This window comes from Callospermophilus lateralis, chromosome 1, assembly GCF_048772815.1.
Source record: "Callospermophilus lateralis isolate mCalLat2 chromosome 1, mCalLat2.hap1, whole genome shotgun sequence".
NCBI classification, from domain to species: Eukaryota; Metazoa; Chordata; class Mammalia; order Rodentia; family Sciuridae; genus Callospermophilus; species Callospermophilus lateralis.
In genome coordinates, this window is record NC_135305.1 from 147,103,074 (window position 1) to 147,125,747 (window position 22,674).

The 22,674-nt window shown below is 41.2% G+C and overlaps 2 protein-coding genes across 3 annotated transcripts in view; one reads left to right on the forward strand and one right to left on the reverse strand.

Moving 5' to 3' along the window:
* The first annotated feature begins 907 nt into the window (after window positions 1-907).
* On the forward strand, window positions 908-22,367 carry Coq5 (coenzyme Q5, methyltransferase). The gene is made up of 7 exons (XM_077108926.1): window positions 908-1,112; window positions 1,785-1,934; window positions 4,800-5,021; window positions 11,136-11,242; window positions 13,588-13,676; window positions 15,314-15,425; window positions 15,508-22,367. The coding sequence occupies exons 1-7, from the start codon at window positions 926-928 to the stop codon at window positions 15,607-15,609; spliced, it is 969 nt and encodes a 322-aa protein (XP_076965041.1). The 5' UTR covers window positions 908-925; the 3' UTR covers window positions 15,610-22,367.
* The window catches only part of Dynll1 (dynein light chain LC8-type 1), a 31,777-nt gene continuing 30,102 nt past the window's right edge, over window positions 21,000-22,674 (reverse strand). For both annotated transcript variants that reach the window (XM_077108932.1, XM_077108931.1), the window contains exon 3: window positions 21,000-21,420. In XM_077108932.1, coding sequence (XP_076965047.1) covers window positions 21,283-21,420 — 138 coding nt within the window. In that variant the 3' untranslated portion in view covers window positions 21,000-21,282. The remainder of the gene's footprint in view (window positions 21,421-22,674) is intronic.

The following is a 22,674-nucleotide window of genomic DNA, read 5'->3' on the forward strand; positions in this document are numbered from 1 at the left end:
CCTGGATTCCACACACACATACACTCACATCCAGGGATACATACCAGATTTACTGATTTAAAAATCTCTGGTAGTTGGGGTTCAAGAATCTGTATTTTAAAATTAAATGAGCCAGAGGCTGGGGATGTGGCTCAAGCGGTAGCAGAGCTCGCCTGGCATGCATGCAGCCCGAGTTCGATCCTCAGCACCACATAGAGATGTTGTGTCCGCCGAAAATTAAAAAATAAATATTAAAAAATTCTCTCTCTCTCTTCTCTCTCCTTCTCTCTTAAAAAAAAAAAAAAAAAAAAAAATTAAATAAGCCAGGCAGGCCTGTAATCCCACAGACTCAGGAGGCAGAAGGATCGCAAGTTCAAAGCCAATCTCCTCAGCAATTTAACAAAACCCTAGGCAACTTAGCGAGACCCTGCCTCCAAGTTAAATATAAAAAAGCCTGGGTCTGTGGCTCAGTGGTTGAATGCCCCTGGTTTCAATCCCTGGTACCAATAAATGAAGCTCAAACGAGGTGATTCTTAGACTGAAGTTTTCAAGAACTGACCTGGTGACCTTGGTCTTTTAACTACACCATGCCTCAGTTTCCCCCTTTTGCACCAGAAAAAAAGAATTACTAGTTATCTTGCAATTTTTGGTCCTAACATATCTGTTGTCAGAATTAAGACTCATCTGCTGAGAGGTGATTGGGTGCTCACCCTGAGGTCTCCTCATACCTGGCTAAGTCTAAATTCAATCTGGGAAAAGAGATAGGAAGGGCTTTCGGATGGATGTTCAAAGAGAAAGTAGCTTCTGGGTCCCAGAGATCAGTCCGTGCCTCTTTAACATCTGGTTCCAGGCGCGTTCCAATACATAATGTCTCCAGCCGGCCTCCGTCGCGCATCTGGTGAAGTAACATGACGTAAGCTCTGGCCCCGGTCGCCCGGCTGTCAAGATGGCGGCCCCCGGGAGCTGTGGTCTATGGAGTTACGCCCGCGCGATGAGGAGCTACAGGTTCCCAGGGCTTCGTAGCTCCTGGCCCAGGGGCCTGCTGAGTGCCCGCCTTTTGTCCCAAGAGAAGCGAGCACCGGAAACGCACTTTGGGTTTGAGACTGTGTCGGAAGAGGAGAAGGGGGGCAAAGGTGAAAGGGGCGAGAGGGTGAAGGGAGGGATCTGTCCAGCCGTGATCTGGTTTTCTTCTGTCCAAGTAAGGGTTGATTTAACTCCTTTTAACTTCATTCTGTTGTCTGTAAGGTTGTGACATCAAAGGACTATCCCACTGCCCGACCCGGCAGAGCTTAGCCGCCCGCCACTTTTATTTTATTATTATTATTATTATTTTGGTACCGGGGATTGAACCCAGGAGTATTTAACCACTGAGCCACATCCCCAGCCCTTTTTTATATTTTATTTAGAGATAGGATCTTGCTGCGTTGCTAAATGCTTCCTAATCTGCCGACTGAACTCATGATCCTCCTGCCTCAGCCTCCCAAACCATTGGGATTACAGGTGTGCACCACCATGCCCAGCTATTTTTTATATTGAGATAGGTTCTAAGTTACTTAGGGCCTCATTAAATTGTTAAGGTATGCCTCAAAATTGTGATCCTCCTGCCTGCGCCTCCCAAGTCACTGGGATTAGGAATGTAGACCACCACACCCCGCTTAAGGTATAGATTTGGGCATCAAACATTATAATTTAATACCACCTTTCAAAGACTGGTGTGTTCAGAGAGTGGCCCCAGAAGCTTCCTTTTTTCCAGGTAGGATTTTCTCATTCCTACTAAGAGCAATTGTGTATTTCTCTCATATCAGTCTATCAGGTGTTTGAAAGTGTGGCCAAGAAGTATGATGTGATGAATGATATGATGAGTCTTGGTATCCATCGTGTTTGGAAGGATTTGTTGCTCAGGAAGATGCACCCATTACCTGGGACCCAACTGCTCGATGTTGCTGGAGGCACAGGTAATATTGAATTTGGTGTCCTTAGGTACCATTGAGGATGTATTACAGAAATTAGTTTCTCTTGTTGGAATGAGTTAGCCCATCTACTCTTTTAGTCAGCTTTTTCACTACTGTGACTTAAAAAACCCACTAAAACATTGTAGAGGAGGAAAAGTTTGAGGTTTCGTGGTTTCAGAGGTCTTAGTCTATAGAAGGCTGGCTCCATTCCTTGGGCCTCTAGGTGAGGCAGAACATCATGGTGGAGGAGTATGGTGGAGGGAAGCAGCTCACTTCATGGTGATCAGGAAACAGAGAAAGACTTCACTGGCCAGATACAAGGGGACATCTCACATCCAAACCATAATACCTACCATTAGTCCAAAGGTAATAACTGAAAATCTGAATACTTATAATATCTGAGAAGGGTTTGCAAAAATATTAGTCAAAAGCAGCTTTAGGACTGGGTTGTGGCTCAGTGGTCAAGCTCTTGCCTAGCATATGTGAGGCACTGGGTTCGATCCTCAGTACTGCATAAAACTAAATGAATAAATAAAGGCAGTGGCACACACCAGTAATTCCAACTACTGAGGAGACTGAGGCATAAGGATTGCAAGTTCAAGGCCAGTCAGGGCAATTTAATTAAGATCTTGTCCCCCCAAAATAATAAAGCCTGGGGGTGTAGCTCAATGATAAACCATTTGCCTAGCATGTGCAAGATCATGGGTTCAATTCCTAGCACTGGGGGGGGGGGGGAAGAGCAGTTTTGTGCTTCTCACTTTTCTGTTAAAATAGGATTTCAAAATAAAAAGACTAGTTTTTGACTCCAAACACTTTCCCATCTAAATGACTGGTTTATCTTTTTTCTTTTTTTTCTGGTATGTGGGACAGAATCCAGGACCTTGAACATGGCCAAGCAAGTGGTCTACCACTGAGCTATACCCCCAACCTGTTTTATCTTCTTTTTAGCCCTCAACCCACTTTTCCTCTCTATTTGGGGAGAAAGCCTCTTATCACATTACATAAGCTTTCTAAGAAGCCTTTCTACCTAATCTGCTATCACATCAGTTATCACAAGCTTAATTATTATGCATAGTCCTTTGTTATTTGTTGCACACTGGGCATCTGGGGAGAAAAATGTCCTGTTTTCTAAAACATATGTTGATGACTAGCACGCAGTGAGGCCTCAGGTTTGATCCCTAGCACTGTAAAACAAATCTAATGTAATGTAAATAGTTATTATTCTTAATTGTTTAGGGTATGATGACAGGAAAAAAAAATCTGCACATATTCAGTACAGTCAAAACCATTGTAGGCCTACTACATTTTGTTTATTTATTTATTTTTTTATTACTAGAGATTGAACCCAGGGCTCACACATGATGGGCAAGCATTCAGCTGTGTCCCAGCTGAGAACCCAGGGAGAGTCCCACAGTTCCACTGAAGGCTATCCCTCTAACTTGCTATCCTCCTGCCCTGGTCTCCTGAGTGATTAGGATTATAAGTATGCACCCCCACATCCAGTGCCAATTATAATTTTTTGGTACTAGGGATTGAACTTTAGGGGACTCTACTAGTGAGCATCTCCAGCCCTTTTTACTCTTTTGGTGGGGGTGGTTACGGGGGGATTGAACTCAGGGACACTTGGCCACTGAGCCGCATCCCCAACCCTTTATTTAGAGACAGGTTCTCCCTGAATTCCTTAGTGCCTTGCTGTTGCTGAGGCTGGCTTTGAACCCATGATCCTCCTGCTTCAGCCTCCCAAGCCTCTGGGATTACAGGCATGTGCCACCACACCTGGCTCCTTTTTACTTTTTTATATTAAGACAGGGTCTCATTAAATAGTCCTAGCTAGCCTCAAACCTGTAATCTGGGACTAGGGATATAGCTCAGTTGGTAAAGTGCTTGCCTTGCATACACAAGGCCCTGGGTTTAATCCCCAGCACTACACAAAAACAAACAAAACCTGTGGTCTGCCAGCCCCAACTTCTCCAGGCAGTGAGATTACAGGTATGCACTACTATGCCTGTCTCTAACTGCATTTTTTTTTTTTTTTTAACAATTTAACCTTAGGCAAGCACAGTGGCACACACTCCCAGCAACTTGGGAGGTGAGATAGGAGGATTGCAAATTCAAAGCCAGCCTCATCAACTTATCAAGGCCCTAAGCAACTCAGCAAAGCCCTGTCTCTAAATAAAATATAAAAAAGGGCTAGGGATGTGGCTCAGTGGTTGAGTGCCCCTGGATTCAATCCCTGGTACTAAATAATAATAATTATTATTATTATTATTTTTTAGCCTTTATTTTATTAATTTATTTATATGTGGTGCTGAGAATTGAACCCAGTGCCCCACTCATGCTAGGGTAGTGCTCTACCACTGAGGTACAACTCCAGCCCTCTAACTGCATTTTTGATCCATAGTTGATTCAGTCTTTGGATGCAGAACCTGCAGATACAGAAGATCATCAGTATATATTTATGTTTCTGTTATAAAAATTATTTCATGGGCCAGGTGTGGTGGTGTACACCTATAATCCCAGCAATTTGGGAGGCTAAGGCAGGAGAATCACAGGTTCAGAGCCAGCCTCAGCAACTTAGCGAGGCCCTATTTCAAAAAATAGAAAGGACTGGGAATGTGGTTCAGTGGTTAAGTGTCCCTGTGTTCAATCCCCAGTACAAAAAAAATATAAAATAAAAAGTGCTGGAAACGTAGATGTTTGTAGAAACAAAACAAAGAAGAGTTGTTGAAAAAAAAAGGTTAACATTGAAAAAAGTAGAAACTTCTATTTTCATGCACTCATCCACTCCTTTTGTTACTCCTTTTGGGTTTAGGAAATGCTTTTTTTTCTGTTTTGGTTTGTATCTTTCCTCCTATTGGCTTCCCACAGGTGACATTGCATTCCGGTTCCTTAATTATGTTCAGGCACAGCATCAGGGAAAGCAGAAGAGGAAGTTAAGAGCCCAACAAAACTTATCCTGGGAAGAAATTGCTAAAAAGTACCAGAATGAAGAAGATTCCCTGGGTGGCTCCCGTGTCATGGTCTGTGACATCAACAGGGAGATGCTAAAGATTGGAAAACAGAAAGCGTTTGACCGAGGATACAAAGCTGGTGAGTCTTACAGAAAGTTGACACAGGGTATGTTTATAGAATTAGGTGGATTACATAACATTGAAATGTCTCTAAATAAAATATAAAAAAGGGCTAGGGATGTGGCTCAAGCGGTAGTGCACTCGCCTGGCGTGCGTGCAGCCTGGGTTCGATCCTCAGCACCACATACAAATGAACATGTTGTGTCTGCCAAAAATTAAAAAAAAAAATCTTAAAAGTTCTCTCTCTCTCTCTGGAAAAAAAAAGAAATCTGAAAAAATATTATATGGTATTTTTTCATATTTTTTGGCACATGTTGATGAAATTTGTTGTTATATATTTGTACTGAAATGCTCCCTCACCAATTTTTTGATATTAGGAATTTAAACCAGAGGCACTCTGCCACAGACCTACACCCCCAGCCCTTTTTAGTTTTCATTTTCAAACAGGATCTCACTATGTTGCCAAGGCTGGCCTCCAACTTGTGATGCTCCTGCCTCAGCCTTCTGAGTTGCTGGGATTACAGGCATGTGCCACCACACCTGACTCTTGAAATGCTTTTTATTCCAGCTTGCAGAAACTCATTGTTAGAAGTTGAAGATCATTTATGTGACTAATTTTACATTACTATGGTATTCATTATACATTTATTTCAGCAACCTGTTGAACTAAAAAATGACTAGCCCTATGTGACAGGGAATATAACCAGAGCCCAAAAGGGTTAAGGTTCTTATTCAAGTCACAAAACTTAGTGGCAGATCCTAAATTGGAGCTGAATCATTGGATCTCAGCTCTTGGACCCTAAAATGGAAGTTTTGCTTCCAACTCTCAGCCGCTCTAGGATGACCTCAGCATATCATTTCTATTCTTAATTCATTCCATTCCCTATCAGTACTAGGATGGCTTGATTCATGTAGAATGTGAGCAAGCTGCTCAGATTTCCTGTGAAGACAAAACTTGCCCTTCAGTCCCAAGACTACACTTGGTTAGCCCTTCCACTATTAGTAATTTATTCTCTCCCTCAGATTTCAAGTAAGGCCAAGCTCTTTCCTGGCAGCCCCCAGACCACAACTGAGCACTATGGAGTTTCCAGGGCCTGCACATTTCCCAAGCAGGACTCTTAACAGTCAGTCTTTGCTCCAAAGATCCCTAATTGAGTAGACTGAGGCCTCATTACAGCTGCATCAAGGTCTAAAGACTTTTCCTGCTTCATCTTTCTATCTCTTCCTTTTACCTTCCCCAAGTATTGCTCCTGCCACCACCAGAAAAGCAAAAATGAAAAAATCTTTCTACTCCTTCTTCTGTTTTGGCATCTGTTTCTCAGAGGTCATAAATGACCCAGAGAAACATCCATACAGTACTCCTCAAACTTCCTTACTTTCGCATACACCTGTAATCTCAACAACTTGGGAGGCTGAGACAGGAGGATTGCAAGTTTGAGGCCAGCCTAGCAATTTTGCAAGACCCTGTGCTCAAAAAAAAAAAAAAAAAAAAAAAAATCAAAAGAGCTAGGGATGAACCTGGCACAGTGGTGCACACCTGTAATCCCAGTGGCTCAGGCGGCTGGGGCAGGGGCTGGGGATATGGCTCAGTCGGTAGAGTGCTTGCCTTGCATGCATAAAGCTCTGGGTTCAATCCCCAACACCACCAAAAGAGAGAGAGAAAGAGAGAGAGAGAGAGAAAGGAGGATTGTAAATTCAAAGCCAGCCTCAATAACTTAGTGAGACCCTGTCTCTAAGTAAAATATGAAAAAGGGCTGGGGATGTGGCTCAATGGTTGAGCACCACTGGGTTCAATCCCCAGTAACAAAAAGGAAAAAAAAAAAAGGGCTAGGGATGTACTCAGTGGTAGAATGCCTCTGGTTTCAGTCCCCAGTACCAAAACAACAACAGTTTCCTTACTTTAGTAGATCAGGCAGACTGGTGACTGTAGAAGCCCTCTGCAAGCTCAAAATGGAACAAACTCAAAATGGAACAGTTGAGCTCCAGCATGAAATATAAATTTTAGGGGAGCTTCGGATGTAGCTCAGTGGTAAAGCATTTGCCTAGCATGTGCGAGGCCCTGGGTTCAATTCCAGCTCTCTAACAAAAAAACAAAAAAAGAAAGAAAGAAAATGTAAATTTTACATTTGTCTTTCCATTTATTTTAATATTTTGAAATGTTTCTGCCCCCGATTTTTTTTTTTTAAATTGTCGGCTGTACCCTGTTGACCCAGCTTTTCAAGGCCACTGCATTGCCCTCTTCTTAGCTGGCCAGGCACTGCAGGCAGCCACAGAGAGGCAACAGTAGGGAAAGAAAGTACCTCACGTCAACACCTGCATTTGTCCTTTCCTCCTGACCCGCTTGAATGTCTGTGGTTATTTTAGCCCAATTCTTCTTCCTCCTCCTCCTCTCACCCTCAGAAGGAGCTGCCTAGACGAACTACAGCCTACTTGGCCCCCAAGATGAAGGGCTCTTTTGTTAACCATCAACACTAACCAGAAGGCAGACAGTCACTGGTGTTTTTAGACAAAGGCACTATGTTATCTAACTCCTACTGATAACCCTGTTCCCGTCTCCCTGGTGTTCACCCCTAAAGAATGGAGAACAAAGATATTGAAATGAGAGGTAACATTCTATTTATGGAATCATCTCTTAAGTAGTAGCTTGCCTTCCAGGCTCTCCCAGCAGCCAGGAAAAATGTACCTGCATAGGAATTAGGTGTTCCATAGTATGGTTTTCTTTCCTTCTTGCTTTAGTAACATCCAGAAATGCTTTTGCAAAACATTTCATGCAAAAACAAATTGAAACTAAGTAAGGGGATCTTAGAAATTATTTAACAGATGTAAAAGTTAACTTTTAAGGGAATTTTGTATGTCTAATACTATTGTATATTTTATAGATACACACACACACACACACACATATTTGTGCATACATTAGGGATCAAATTCAACCCCCATACCAAAACAAACAAACAAAAAAACTCTTGTTAGATGTGGTTTATTTACTTTCTGGACAGTTTGTTTTCATTTGCCTCCTCTAGCCTTCTTTATATTTTATGTCTGATTGGATACAGGTGAAAAGGACAAAATTACAACAGTATAGTTAAAAGATCTTAATTGGTGTCATTTGCAATTTTTTACTCTGGCAACACTTCATTCCATAAAAAATAATAATTGTGTTCCCATGGGCCAAGCAAAAGAGGTTAATTTTTTTGTTTCGTTGTTTTTTTGTGGTACCGGGATTGCACACAGGGGAGATCTACCACCAAATCACATCCCCAGTCCTTTTTTATTTTTTATTTTGAGACAGGATCTTGATAAATTTCCCAGGCTGTCCTCAAATTTGTGATCTTCCTGCTACAGTCTCCCAAGGAGCTGATATTGCAGGCATGTACCACTATGCCTGGCAGGATGTTGGTTTCATAAACAGATAAAGGCTGAAGAAAGCAGCTCGGTGGGCTCACATCTGTAATCCCAGTGCCTCAGGAGGCTAAAGTGAGAGGACCACAAATTCAAACCAGCCTCAGCAATTTAGTGAGTCCATGTCTCAAAATAAAAAATAAAAAGGGCTGGGGATGTGGCTCTGTGGCTCAGTTAAGCACTCCTGGGCCAAATCCACAGTTATGGGCGGAGGCGGGGCATATATATAAGAGTTACTTTCTTTGTACTGAGGTTGCCCTTGAACTTGTCATCCTCTTGCCTCAGCCTCTCAAATTGCTAGGGTTATAGGTATCTGCCATAATGCCCAGCTGAAATTACTCTCCTTGTAAAACAAGGCCAAAACAATAGAAAAATAACTGACTGGTCAACAACAGATTATGTCAGAATTTTTTTTGTTAGAATTAAAGTCAGGGAAAACTTCATGACCATGCTGATTGAAACTAGACTGGGCCAGGCACTGTTGTACACAATTGTAATACCAATGATTTGGGAGGCTGAGGCAGGAGGATTGCAATTTCAAGGCCAGCATCAGCAACTTAGTGAGGACCTAAGTAATTTATTGAGACGCTGTCTCAAAATAAAAAAATTAAAAGGGGAGCCAGGGGCTGGGGATGTGGCTCAAGCGGTAGCGCGCTTGCCTGGCATGCGTGCGGCCTGGGTTCGATCCTCAGCACCACATACAAACAAAGATGTTGTGTCCGCCGATAACTAAAAAATAAATATTAAAATTCTCTCTCTTTCTCTCTCTCTCTCTCTCTCTCTCTAATAAAAAAAAAGGGGGGGGGGGAGCCAGGCACGGTGGTATACACCTGTAATTCCAGCATCATGGGAGTCTGAGGCAGGAGGATCATGAGTTCAAAGCCAGCCTCAGCAACATAGTAAGGGCCTAAGCAACTCAGCAATGCCCTGTCTCTAAGTAAAATATAAAAAAGGGCTGAGGGATGTGGCTCCTATTCCCAGTACCAAATAAAATAAAACTAGACTGAGAAGTTTGGCTGTTATTTCTCATTTCTTCTAGTTTCTCAGAGGGTCAGATAAACAGCTTATTTTCAGCGTGGTGATGTAGAACTTTTGTATGAGTGATTCCAAGTTTTATTTTTAGCCTGGTTGGTGGGGACTCAGTGCAGGAACTCCAAAATAGTATCATCCTGTAATTTTTATTTAACAGCGTTAAAGTCAAATCATTGTCCTTAGAGGAGATAGTATGTTTCTGAATTTAAGACTATTCTTGGGGTCTAGACACTTTCTCTATGGCTCCAATAGAACCAGTATAATAATTCTTCAATATCCACAAATAATTTATTTTAAGAACTCCCAGCAACTTAGTGAGACCCTATCTCAAAATAAAACATAAAAAGACTAGGGATGAAACTCTAGTTTCTATCCCTAAATTCAACCCCCAGTACCAAATATAAATATACACACAACTTAGTGAGACCCTATCTCAAAATAAAACATAAAAAGACTAGGGATGAAACTCTAGTTTCTACCCCTAAATTCAACCCCCAGTACCAAATATAAATATACACACACAGCTAAAGCTGAGAGTGTGGGTCAATGATACATTGCTTGACCAGCATGCTCAAGGTTCTGGGTTGGATGCCCAGCACTGGGCGGAAAAAAAAAAAAAAAAAAAAAAAAAAATATATATATATATATATATATATATATATATATATATATATATATATATATATATATATCGCTAATGATGAATCTGGTATTAGAATCCAAGCAGTCTGACTTGAAGAACAGGACTATTAACCACGTGTTCTATCCAAAGCACTTAGTTGGGTAAAAATTGCTTGAGGGTGGAGCTGGGTATATATCCCAGGCTAAAGCACTTTACCTAGCATGTGTGAGTTCAATCCCTAGCATGATTTTTTAAAAATAATGCTCAAGTTTAGTATAAGTAAATAAACATCAAGTTATACTCTGAAACCCTAGGAGGAAAGACTCAGATCCTGCTAAACTTCAAGGATACCAGCTTCAAGTGTTTAAGATTAAGCCAGATGGGTTGGCACATGCCTGTTCCAGCAGCTTGCAAGGCTAAGATAGGAGGATCACATGTTCAAGGCCAGCCTGGGCAACTTAGGGAGACCCTGTCTCAAATTCAGAACTAAAAATTCCTGGGGTATAGCTCAGTGATAAAACATCCATGAGTTCAATCCCCAGTCCTAAACAAAAACAAAAACAAAAAAAAAGACTTCTTAAGATTGAAGGACCGTGAAGATAGTGGCCAGGAATCAAATGGAGAAGGGAGGTTAATCATGTTTTCTGACATCACTTCTGACACCAGATGTGTGTGTCTTCCCAAAACCAAACAATTCTTCAGTTTGCTGACACCTAGTAGGTGTCCAACAACTCAATACTGTTCAGTTCTGACAACACCAAGTTTGTATCATACTCCATAGATTTAAGGGCTCAGTTCCACAAAACTGCCTCCACTTCAGATGCTAGTCAAAAATTGGCTATCTCTAAGTAAAATATAAAAAAGGGCTGAGGATGTGGCTCCTATTCCCAGTACCAAATAAAATAAAACTAGACTGAGAAATTTGGCTGTTATTTCTCTTTGCTTCTAGTTTCTCAGAGGGTCAGAAAAACAGTTCTGCCTGGCAGACTACAGATTCCTCAGGTTCAGTAATTCACTGGGTACAACAGGGTAGATAGCTACCCAAACTGAGACCCCAAACTGATTTTTGTCTTCCAGGACTTGCATGGGTACTGGGAGATGCTGAAGAACTGCCCTTTGATGATGACAAGTTTGATGTTTACACCATTGCCTTTGGGATCCGGAATGTCACACACATTGATCAGGTATGGATGCCTGCATCCTGAGATTGTGTGACTGTCAGCACCAGGCAAGATGGTACATGCCTGTAATTCCAACAACTCTGGAGGCTGAGGCAGGAGTATTGCAAGTTCAAGACCGATGTGGGCAATTTAAAGAGCCCTGTTTAAAAAAAAATTAAAAAGACTGGGGATGTAGTTCAGTGGTAGAATGCCCCTGGATTTGATCTCCAATACTGAAGGAAAAAAAAGTATATATATAAATAAAATCAGTTCTCTGGAGTGGATCCATAGTGGGTGAGGGAAGGAGATTCTGCTCTGGGTTCAGCACTTGAGTGGAGTGAATATTTTAAGCTTAGAGGCTTCTTCCTTAAAATTGCCAACTTTCACAGGATATGGTGGCACGTGCCTGTAATCCCAACAGGAGGTAGAGAGAGACAGGAGGATCAGAAGTTCAAAGCCAGCCTTGGCAACTTAGGCCCTAAGCAACTTAGTAAGACCCTTGTTCAGAATTTAAAAAAGGACTGGGGATGTGGCTCAGTGATTGAAAGGCCCTGAGTTCAATCCCTAGTACAAAAAAAAAAAAAGCCACCTTGCCTAGCTATAAAATTGAAAAGGTCAAAAATCACAGAGCAGCTCCCATAGGAGTGTTTGTTGCTTGGGTTGACATTTACATCTTTGGGATGGTTAGTCTTGCCCTGGCATTTCATCTGTTTCCTCTCATTTATGAAGCTGTGTGAGCTTACAGATGATCAGAGATATGATCAGAGGCTGACACTGAAAAATGTACTCAGGTACTATTCTGTCAGAAGGTAGCTTCATAGTTCCTCTGCAGGGAGAACGGAATGTTCATTTCTTAATCTGCTTCAGTTCTTTATTTCTATTTTAGTATTCTGTTCAAAACATTTGCTAGGGGCTGGGGTTGTGGCTCAGTGGTGGAGTGCTTACCTAGCATGTGTGAGGAACTGGGTTCGATTCTCAACACCATGTATAGAAAAATTTAATAAATAAAAGATCCATTGACAACTAAAAAATATTTAAAAAGAAAAAATTTGCTAGCTGGGCATAGTGGGGCATGCCTGTAATGGAATTTGGAGGATTGCTAGTTCAAGACTAGTCTTAGCATCTTTTGCAAGATCTTTAGCAACTTTCACAATAAAAAATTAAAAGGACTGGGAATGTAGCTAAGTCTTAAAGTGTCCCTAGGTTTAATTCCCAGTACCAAAAAAAAGCAATATGTGATTATTACAATTATAAATAGTAAATGTTTATTATAAATAACACATTAAATGATAACATTAGATATATTAAAAATATAGATAATGTATCTATAAATATATATTTTTCCCATGTTAGGACATAAAGAACACTGGTTCCTCTTATTTGCTTGTTTTTACAGGGAAATGAACCCAGGGGCACTTTACCATTGAGCTACATTCCCAATCCTGTGTATTTTTTATTTTGAGACAGGGTCTTGCTAAATTGCTGAGGCTGGCCTCAAACTTGCCATCCTCCTACTTCAGCCTCTTGAGTTGCTAGGATTGCAGGCATGTGCCACTGTGCCTAGCCTTATTTTTTATTTTGAGACAGGGTCTTGCTAAGTTGCTGAGGGCTTCCCTAAGTTGATAAGGCTGACCTGGAACTTGTAATCCTTCTGCCTCAGTCTCCCAAGATGTTAGAGTTACAATCATATGCCACCATGACCAGCTGATTTCTCCTTTTTAAAACAGCTGAATAGATTCCTTTTGTGTAGCTATTCCCTAATTTAACCAGGCTCTTGTTAATAACTAATTTAAGATGCCTCTAATCACGTGCTATTCAAATAGCAAATTACCCTTATTCATGACATTTCCACAGCAGAAGCATTTCTGTAAGATTACTTAAAGTAAAATTGTTATGTTGAAGAGGATATCCAGCCAGGTGTGATAGTACATGACTGTAATCCTAGAGACTCAGGAGACTGAAGCAAGAGGATCACAATCTGGAGGCCAGCTTTAGCAACTTAGCAAGACCCTGTCTCAAAATCTAAACTGAAAAAGACTGAGGCTGCAGCTCAGTGGAAGAGTGGTAGAGTGCTCCTGAGTTCCGTTTCCAGTACCAAAGAAAGAGAAGATATCCATTGATTTTGATCCCCAATTCTAAATTTGGTCTTCATGAAATTTTACCAATCCGTATAGTCAGTGAACTTCTCTAGTTATGGGCAGCATTTAGGATATGTAGGGTTATTTCTGTTGTTATCTTTGTCCAACTGAGAGTAAATCAGGGATTTGTAGGAATTAATATTTATAATGCCCACAAAACTAACACTGTCTCAGCTACTTTGGAATTGAGTGAGGTTAATGAAGCATGTGTCCTGTTCTTGTCTTTCTTAGGCTCTCCAAGAAGCCCATCGGGTCCTGAAACCAGGAGGGCGGTTTCTCTGTCTGGAGTTTAGCCAAGTAAACAATCCCCTCATATCCAGGTTGGTATTCATAAAAGGGCTTTATCGTCATTGTCTATCCAAAGGGTTTTCCACCCCAAAATGGATAGAAAATAGCCAATAAGCTATAACAATGAACTTAAAAATTGAGTCCCAGGGCTGGGGTTGTGGCTCAGCAGTAGAGCGCTGGCCTAGCAAGAACGAGGCCCTGGGTTCGATCCTCAGCACCACATATAAATAAATAAATAAAAAGAAAGGTTATATGTCCGACTACAGCTAAAAAAATATTGGAAAAAAAAAAAAAAAATGAGTCCCAGAGTCCCTGAAAGACCTCAGAGGTCAGGCAGTTGGGAGTGATGATTCTTAGGCCAGAAGAGACCCAAGCTGGCCCACATTATATATTTTGTTTGGCTTATATGGTATTTTAAGAAATTGACTTAAAATATGGAAATTTTATGCCAGGCATAATGGTGCATCCCAAAAACCTCTGTGACTCAGGAGGCTAAGGCAGGAGGATTGCTAGTTTAAGGATAACCTCAGCAACTTCTTGAAGCCCTAAGCAACTTAGTAAGACCTTGTCTCAAAAAAAATTAAAAGGACTAGGGAGGGGCTAGGGTTGTAGCTCATTGGAAAAGCACTTGCCTAGCATGGGTGAGGCACTGGTATGATCCTCAGTAGCACATGAAAATAAATAAGATAAAGGAATTATGTCCATCTACAACTTAAGGGGGGGGGGGTTAGGGAGATAGCTCAGTGGTAAAGCACCCCTGGGTTAAATCCCCAATACTAAAAAATAAAAAGTTGGAAGCTAGCCCCAGCAACTTAGTGAGACCTTACCAAATAAAAATTTTAAAAAGGCTGGGGATGTTGCTTAGTGTTAAAGTGCCTCCTGGGATCAATCCCCAGTCCAAAATTGAAATTTAAAAAATAAAAATTTTATGTGAAAATTTTAGTGAAGGAGTTCAGCTTCACTTGGCAAATCAGATACCTCGTGGCAACCTTGGGTAGGCCCCATCTTCCCACATGCAGTATTCAGAACCTAGTATTAACTGCCTCTTCTTACTTTTTTGGTACTTCCTAACTGAACCTGTCACCATACTTCTTGGTCTTACACCTGACCCACTTTCCTTATTTTTTTGAGAAAAAGGAAAAAGAAGTTGTATTGCTTTGCTAACAAAGGAGAAATACAGGGGACTTCCATCCCAGAGGCTGTGATTCTCCCCTACTTCCCTTATTTCAGATATTTGCTCAGCCTCCTCTAGGCATGAGAGGAATTGTGACCTGAGCCTTACTTAGAACCTGAATTCTTTTTTTTTTGTTGTTGTTGTTTGTACTAGGGATTGAACCCAGGGCACTTTACCACTGAGCTCTGTCCCCAGCACCGCCCCCAACCCCCTTCCTTTTTTTTTTTTTTTCTCTTTAGAGACAGGGTCTCCTTAAGTTGCTGAGGGCCTCACTAAATTGCTGAGGCTGATCTTGAATTTGAGATTGAGATCCTTCTGTATCAGCCTCCTGAGTTGCTGGGATTATAGGCACGCGCCACACCCAAGGCAGAACCTTGCTTCGTAAGGGAAGAATTCAGGCACTTTTTTCTCTTTTTTAAAAATTTTGATAGAGTGTGGGGAAATGAATCCAAAGCATATTCTAATCTTAATCTTTTGCCTTTTTTGTGTGCTTAGGCTTTATGATCTATATAGCTTTCAGGTCATTCCTGTACTGGGAGAGGTTGTTGCAGGAGACTGGAAGTCCTATCAGTACCTTGTAGAGAGCATTCGAAAGTTCCCATCACAGGTACAGTATTTCTGTAGCTTACAACAAAGAGCCTAAAGTTGAAATCCAGACAATTCTTGGTGTACTTATCCTTCTGTTTTAGGAAGAATTCAAGGAGATGATAGAAGATGCAGGTTTTCAGAAAGTGACATATGAAAGTCTAACTTCAGGCATTGTGGCCATTCATTCTGGCTTCAAACTTTAACTCCTTTTCTATCCTGGAAAATGAACCAGTCATGCCTGTTAAATGCCTGGAGCTGAAGAATAATCTGACTGATGAGGCAGCAGCTGAGCAACTTAAGGATAAGTACCTTGGACTCAAGTTCTGAATCAACCAGTCTCAAAGAGGAAGAAACTAATTCTGTCATTTTCTGCAGCTTTCATTAGGAGCTGCTTGGGCCTTCTCCCAAAGGCATTGGTCTGTTGTTTGGTTCAACTCCTGCCAACTTCTCTTAGCTATGCATTGTTGGATTCAGGTAAAACTAGCACTGAGCACTAAAGCACAGTTTTGAGGTACATTTGTAGCTTTTTAACAGTGCTGCCTTCCAAAGGAAGGATCATTTGAACCCAATGATGATTTTGAGTCAGAAAGCTTAATTGCACCTGAATCACCTTTCAGCCTAGGACGGAATCTAGGGCCAGAAGCCAAGCCCCAATCAAAAGGCTAACAATCAACACTCGAATTCTGGGCCCGAGGTATATAGCACGGTGGCAGACTCTGTGCTTGGCACTTGTGAGACTCTAAGTTCTATGCTCAGCATTCTCCCCACCAAAAAAAAAAAAGAAAGAACACCTTGAATTGTATGTTGAACCGGTAAATCAGTTTACAATTTGAGTGATTAGGAAAATACATTTTTTAAAATTCTTCCAATTCTTTCTGGTGGAACCTCTTCCACCAGAAGACACTATTGTATACTATGTCAGAAAGAAAAGGACTCATAGCTTGGTGTGGTAGCATACACCTGTAATCCCAGCTACTCAGGGAGGCTGAGGCAGGAGGATGGCAAGTTTGAAGCCAGCCTAGGTAACTTGGTAAGACCACATCTCAAAATAAATATAAAACAAACCTGACACGGGGGCACACATCTGTAATCCCAGCAACTCAGAAGGCTGAGGCAGGAGGATCGCAAGTTCAAAGCCAGCCTGGGCAACTTAGCTGTAAAAAGTAAAAACAGCTGAGAATGTGGCTCAGTGGTAAAGTGCCCCTGGGTTTAATCCCCAGTACTAGTAAATAAATAAATAAAGTATAAAACAACAGGGCTAGGGGTGTAGCTCAATGGTAGAACATGCACAAAGCCCCAGTACCACAAAAAATAAAAATCACTCACTACTAAGTCCTTTTTGATAGAATAAATGTACTAGCAAAGTCCTGTTTTCATGTCTTGTAAAGGGAGTTTCTTGGTCAGAATATATTTGAAGAAAGGGTAATAGCAAAAAAAAAAAAAAAAAAAAAGTTTGAAAACTATTTATGTAGCCTAACCCCCATTTCAATACTCTGGGATGGATCTGGGCAGAGCTCATCTCCTTACTACAGTTCATTGTTTTTTAAGAGGCCATAAGGGCTGGGGATGTGGCTCAAGTGGTAGCGTGCTCGCCTGGCATGCGTGCGGCCCGGGTTCGATTCTCAGCACCACATACAAACAAAGACGTTGTGTCCGCCAATAACTAAAAAATAAATATTAAAAAATTAAAAAAAAAAAAAAAGAGGCCATAAAAACTGGGCACATATCTCAGTGACTCCAGGGGCTGAGGCAAGACCAGCCTGTGCAATTTTAGCAAGATCATGTTTCAAAAAAAAAAAGTGGATGGGGGTGGGCATGGTGGTGCATGCCTGTAATCCCAGTGGCTGGGGAAGCTGAGGCAGGAGAATTGCAAGTAAGTTCAAAGCCAGCCTCAGCTATTAGGGAAGGCCTTAAGTAATTTAGCAAGACCCTGGGGGTGTAGCTTGATGGCTGAGTGCTCCTGGGTTCAATCCCTGGTACTTAAAAAAAAAAAAAAAAAGATACTGTAGAAATTCATCTCTGAGTTGGCTAATAGTTTAATTATAGATAACTTCATTCAAGGTTATTTGAAGAGGCTTCAGATATGCTCCTTGGCTCAGCACAGTAGGGACAAGATCTTGCCCTGTCACTCCCAGGTATAGGTAGCTACAAACAACTGTCTCAAATAAGAGCAGCTAAGAGCATTTGAGAAAATTCTAAACCTTAGAAAAACTTAGCTTATTTTGTTTTCAGCCAGCCAGCTGGAGCCTATAGAGTTTTGAAATAAATAGGAAAGAGCAGGTCCTGGAAGGAACTTCATAAGCCATCAACTCAGTTTTGTGGGATTTTTCTTTTTTTAGTTGTAGTTGGGCATTTATTTATCTTTATGTGGTGCTGAGGATGGAACCCAGTGCCTCACATGTGCTAGACAAGCACTCTACCACTGAGCCACAACCCCAGCCCATTAACCCAATCTTTATCTTCATAGCAATATGGTTTCCTCATATCTGAATCAAAAAATGGAAGTTAAAAGTTGCCAACTTCCTGGCAGTAGATAAGGTACAGAACACTTAGGTTAGAACTCTCATTGTCTACCTGTATGGTCTTGAATCAGCTTAAGGGTCTATTACTGAAGACTGATCATCTGTTTGGAGTAGGGCTAACTGAACAAGATAATAGCTTTGGAAACCAAATTCCTGTTGTTCTTTAAATAAAATATAGCCAGGTCACCAAAGAGAGAAAGGGGATAGAAAAGAGATGATTAATGGGAACATTTTTAATCTGTTTACATAAAAACAAACCTAAATCACCCCAATTATAGTCTCCTTCCTCAGTACTTTATCCTTCTTTCCTGCAGACAGCAGGGGGAAAACTCCACTGCCCAAAAAAGTAGTAAAATAAATTTTTGTACCCCCAACGCTGAAACCCTTCCAGTCCTAACGTAGCACAACTTCACTAGGATTCTAAAAGTGCTGGTCAAAAAAATTACAAACTTCCAAAGATGTTACTAAGCTAATGCCACACTTAAGACAGAGTCATCACTTATCAACTCAAATCTAGGACTCAGCCATGCACAGTAGTGCAAACTTTGTAATCTCAGCGATTCCAGTGGCTGAGATAGGATTACAAATTCAAAATCAGCCTCAGCAATTTAGCAAGTCCTCAAGTAACTTAGACTCTGTCTCAAAATAAAAATGGGGCCGGGATTGTGGCTTAGTGGTAGAGCACTTGCCTGGCATGTGAGAGGCACTGGGTTTGATTCTTAGACTTTATTACTTATGTGTGGTGCTATCAACAATTAAAAAATTAGTAAATATGGGGCTGGGGTTGTGGCTCAGCAGTGGAGCACTTGCCTTGAATGTGCTGGGTTTGATCCTCACCACCACATAAAAATAAATAAATAAAATAAAGGTATTGTGTCCAACTGCCACTAAAAAAAAGAGACAAGTTACTATTAAAAAAATAAGTAAATAAAAAGGGCTGAGAATGTGGTTTTTGAGGCAAATCTCCTGTGTTCAGTCCCCAGTAGCCAAAAAAAAAAGGTAATAGAAACCTCAGGGGTTGCTCCGAAATTTCGAGATTTTTTTTTTTCTCATGGATTTCTTATAGATCTTGCATCTTATAGATCCCAGGTCTGAAACAAAAGCCTTATCTCATGTGAAAATTATGTAGGAGGGGCTGGGGTTATGGCTCATTGGTAGAGCACTCGCCTAGCGTGTGCGAGGCCCTGGGCTCAATCCTCAGCACCACATAAAAGTAAATAAACAAAGGTATTGTGTTCAACTACAACTAAAAAATAAATATTTGAAAAAAAAGAAATTATGTAGGAAACCTAAAAGTCAAGATTTGTCTTGAAATTTCCCAAGATGTGTACAGGTTGTCTCAGCTCTGTTTCTTGGTGTGGTCCTGGGATTGAACCCAGAGACACTTTACCACCAAGCAACATCCCTATCCCTTTTATAAATTTTGAGACAGGGATTAAGTTGCTACAGCTGTCCTGGAAGTTGGGATCCTTCTGCCTCAGCCTGCAGAGTCCCTGAGATTGCAAGCATGCACCATTAGGCCCAGCCCCCACCCCCCCTTTTTTCCCCTATCTACAAAAAAACAAGTCTCAAAGCCTGGTGCCCACACACCAACTCAAGGCAACTCAGGAGGTTGAGGCTGGAAGATCCCAAGTTCCAAGCCACAGTCAGCAATTTAGAGACCCTCAGCAACTTAGTGCAGTCTTGTTTCAAAATTAAAAAGTCTGGGGTGTAGCTCTGTGGTAGAGTACAAATTCAGTCCCTGGTACCAAAAACCTAAATCTCTCTCATGTGCTTTTCTTCATAAGACTATTTGGTCTCCATAAAATTGGGAGGAAACTTTTGATGGTTACTTTTTTTTTTTTGGGGGGGGGGCGGTTACTGGGAATGGAAACCAGGGGCGCTCTATCACTGAGCTACATTCCAAATTCTTTTTATTTTGAAACAGATCTCCCAAAATTGCAGAGGCTGGTCTTGAATTTACAATCCTCTTGCCTTGGCCTCCTGAGTCACTGGGATTATAAACATGCGCCACACCTGGCAATGGTTACTTGTCCACAACTTCAACTGGGTTCTTTAAAGGAATCAGTTTGAGGACTGGGGTTGTAGCTCAGTGGTAGAGCGCTTACCTAGCATGTATGAGGCACTGGGTTTGATCTTCAGCACCACATAAAATCAAACAAAGATATTGTATCCATCTACAACCAAAAATATTTAAAAAAAAAAAAGTTTGACCACAGTCAATTAAAACACAGTGAGTACAGCAAGTATAAAATTCCAGCAAAGGCTTTATTAAGTGAACATGGAGGATGACTGCTCAGAAAATTCCGTTTTCCCCTTTTCAGGACCACCTTCTAGAGCTGGGGATGTAGCTTAATGGTAGAATGCTTACATATGACAAGCCCTGGGTTCAAATCCCAGCAAAAATAAGAGACTGCCTTATACCCAGGCATCTATCTGGGAAGTGGAGGTTGAGGTAGGAGGTTTCCAAGTTCAAGGCCTGGGACATTTAGTATGGCCCCCTTCTCAAAAAGGGGATATAGCCCAGTGGTAGAATGTACTTGTGATCAGTCCCCCTTACCATCAAAATCAAACCAACTTCTATCATTAAGTGTAGCCTTTGGGAGAATAGGGTAGGAGCAGGGAAGACAGCCTACACAGCACATTTTCTTTTCTCAACTCTGTAATGAGCTATTACCATTTAACAGCCACAGAAAGCTTAAAGAAGGCTGGCCTATAATCTCAGGGAGCCAACTGTTGTAAAGTACACCTGGGTTCAAACCCCAGTCCCCCACCAAAGAAAAACCATGCACCCATCCACTCCACTAGGGCTTGAAACACAAAATATTCTTTTGAAAGAATACTATCCTTAAATGCCATTTCTTCAGATATAAGTTAATCTCAAACTTCTCTGCCATGCGTTTAACATGGACAGCTGTTGCAGGATGGGTAAAAAGACTCAAGAGTACTCTAATGGCTAGTTCCATAGAAATTTGACTTTGAAGACTCACTCTCACCAACCTGGTCACCTGACCCAATTAATAGGCCACCTTCAATCTTGTTATATGAACAAATAGTACTTCACACACATATACATCTCCAACAGATTTATTTTTTAAAGGAATGGATTGAGAGAAAAAAACATGGGGCACAGAAGTATGGAATAGAAAATAAATACAAATGTAAGCTGTTTTGCTAATTGTTTTATAACCACAACAAACTAGTACAGAGAATGCCCTGTACAAAACACAATAAATGTTCAAAGATCAAGCTGTTCCCTTAGCAAGGCTAAAGATTTCAGTCTCTGGTATTTGGAATTTAGGCTGCAGTCCTTATTTTTGGATGGATCACTGGTGTATGGCACAGTCCATGCTTTTAACCAGATTTGAACAGAAGAATGGCCACTTGGCCCAGGTAGAAGTAGATGAAGTGCTTGGTTTCGTGTGTCACGTAACTACCGAAGTTCCTCCCCACAATGCAGTGCCAGGTGGGGTTGTACTTCTTGTCAAACTCCTGGGAAAAAAGGAAAAAAGAACAAAACAAAACTAGAATTTTAGTTCTAAACCAGAACCTGTAGGAGCAGAAAGGAAGAACAACAGCATCTGCAAATTCTTAGAATGAATGTTCCCTAGCTCTAAGTCGCCCACATAGTACATTAATGCAAACATGCTTGCAGTCTGAGCTAAGAAGGGAATGGGTGCTGAGGCGGACAAAGTCAGAAAGGTCAGCCTCAAAGACAGGGTGCTTTGTTATAATGATAATTACACCTTCCTATCTTCTATAATATTCTTAACTCACTGTCAGCAGTGACATCAGCAGTTATACTTTATTTTATTCTCTGGATAAACAGACCTAAATTGTCCTCCCACTATATTTGCCATGCATCCAAAAACAAAAAAAAAACAAACTTAAAAAATTGAGCCAGTTTCAAAAGATTTCTTAACTGCACTCCTGCACTACTATAAACAAGACTTCCAAAGGACAAAGCTTCAATTAGCAACTAAACCAAACAAGTGCAGATCAAAATTTAGATTTAAGGGGATAAGATTCTATGAAAAGAATGTTGGAAGCTGGTCAAATTTTATCTTTAATCAGAACTTAAACTACCTCCCCAAAAAACAACAAACAAAAACCTCCTTTCCATAGCTATGATGCTAAACCTATTACCTGGTCCTCAAGGTTAGCAACTCTTCCCTATTTCTCCCACTCCAAAAGGCATTGGGACTAGTAAACCTGTGCCAACTTCTTCACTAAACTAATGTGTAGGCAAAGAACAAATATAATCTCTATAAAATAAATTATTAAAATTCTTTTTATGGTGAGTTAACCAAAATTTAGCTTCTATTACATGCAGTGTGAAAACCTCCGTTAGGTCTACTAAGGAGACTATCTGTCCTACAAGCTAGATGCACATACTGCTGCGTTTGTCAATAAAGATATTGATTTCTGTTCCATCTTAAGTCTTTCATCTTCCATTCTCCACTGGAAGGGAATCTTCCCAGGCTTAGGCTGCCAGCTTTCTTCTCTTCTAGCAAAAGGTAGCTCAAGAAGTCGGCAGTCCTGCCAGGTTTCTGACTACCACGTACCAAACCCCTACCTACCCCAGGCGCCAACCACTATCACCACCCACTTGCCTTAACTGCCGACTAATTCCCCCTGGAAGACTGGCAAGATCTCCCTCTCGCCGGGCTGCAAGCACCCACGCAGCTCCCCCTCCGGAACACCCAGATGGATCCCCGGTGCAGGAATCCTACAGAAGGGAGAACC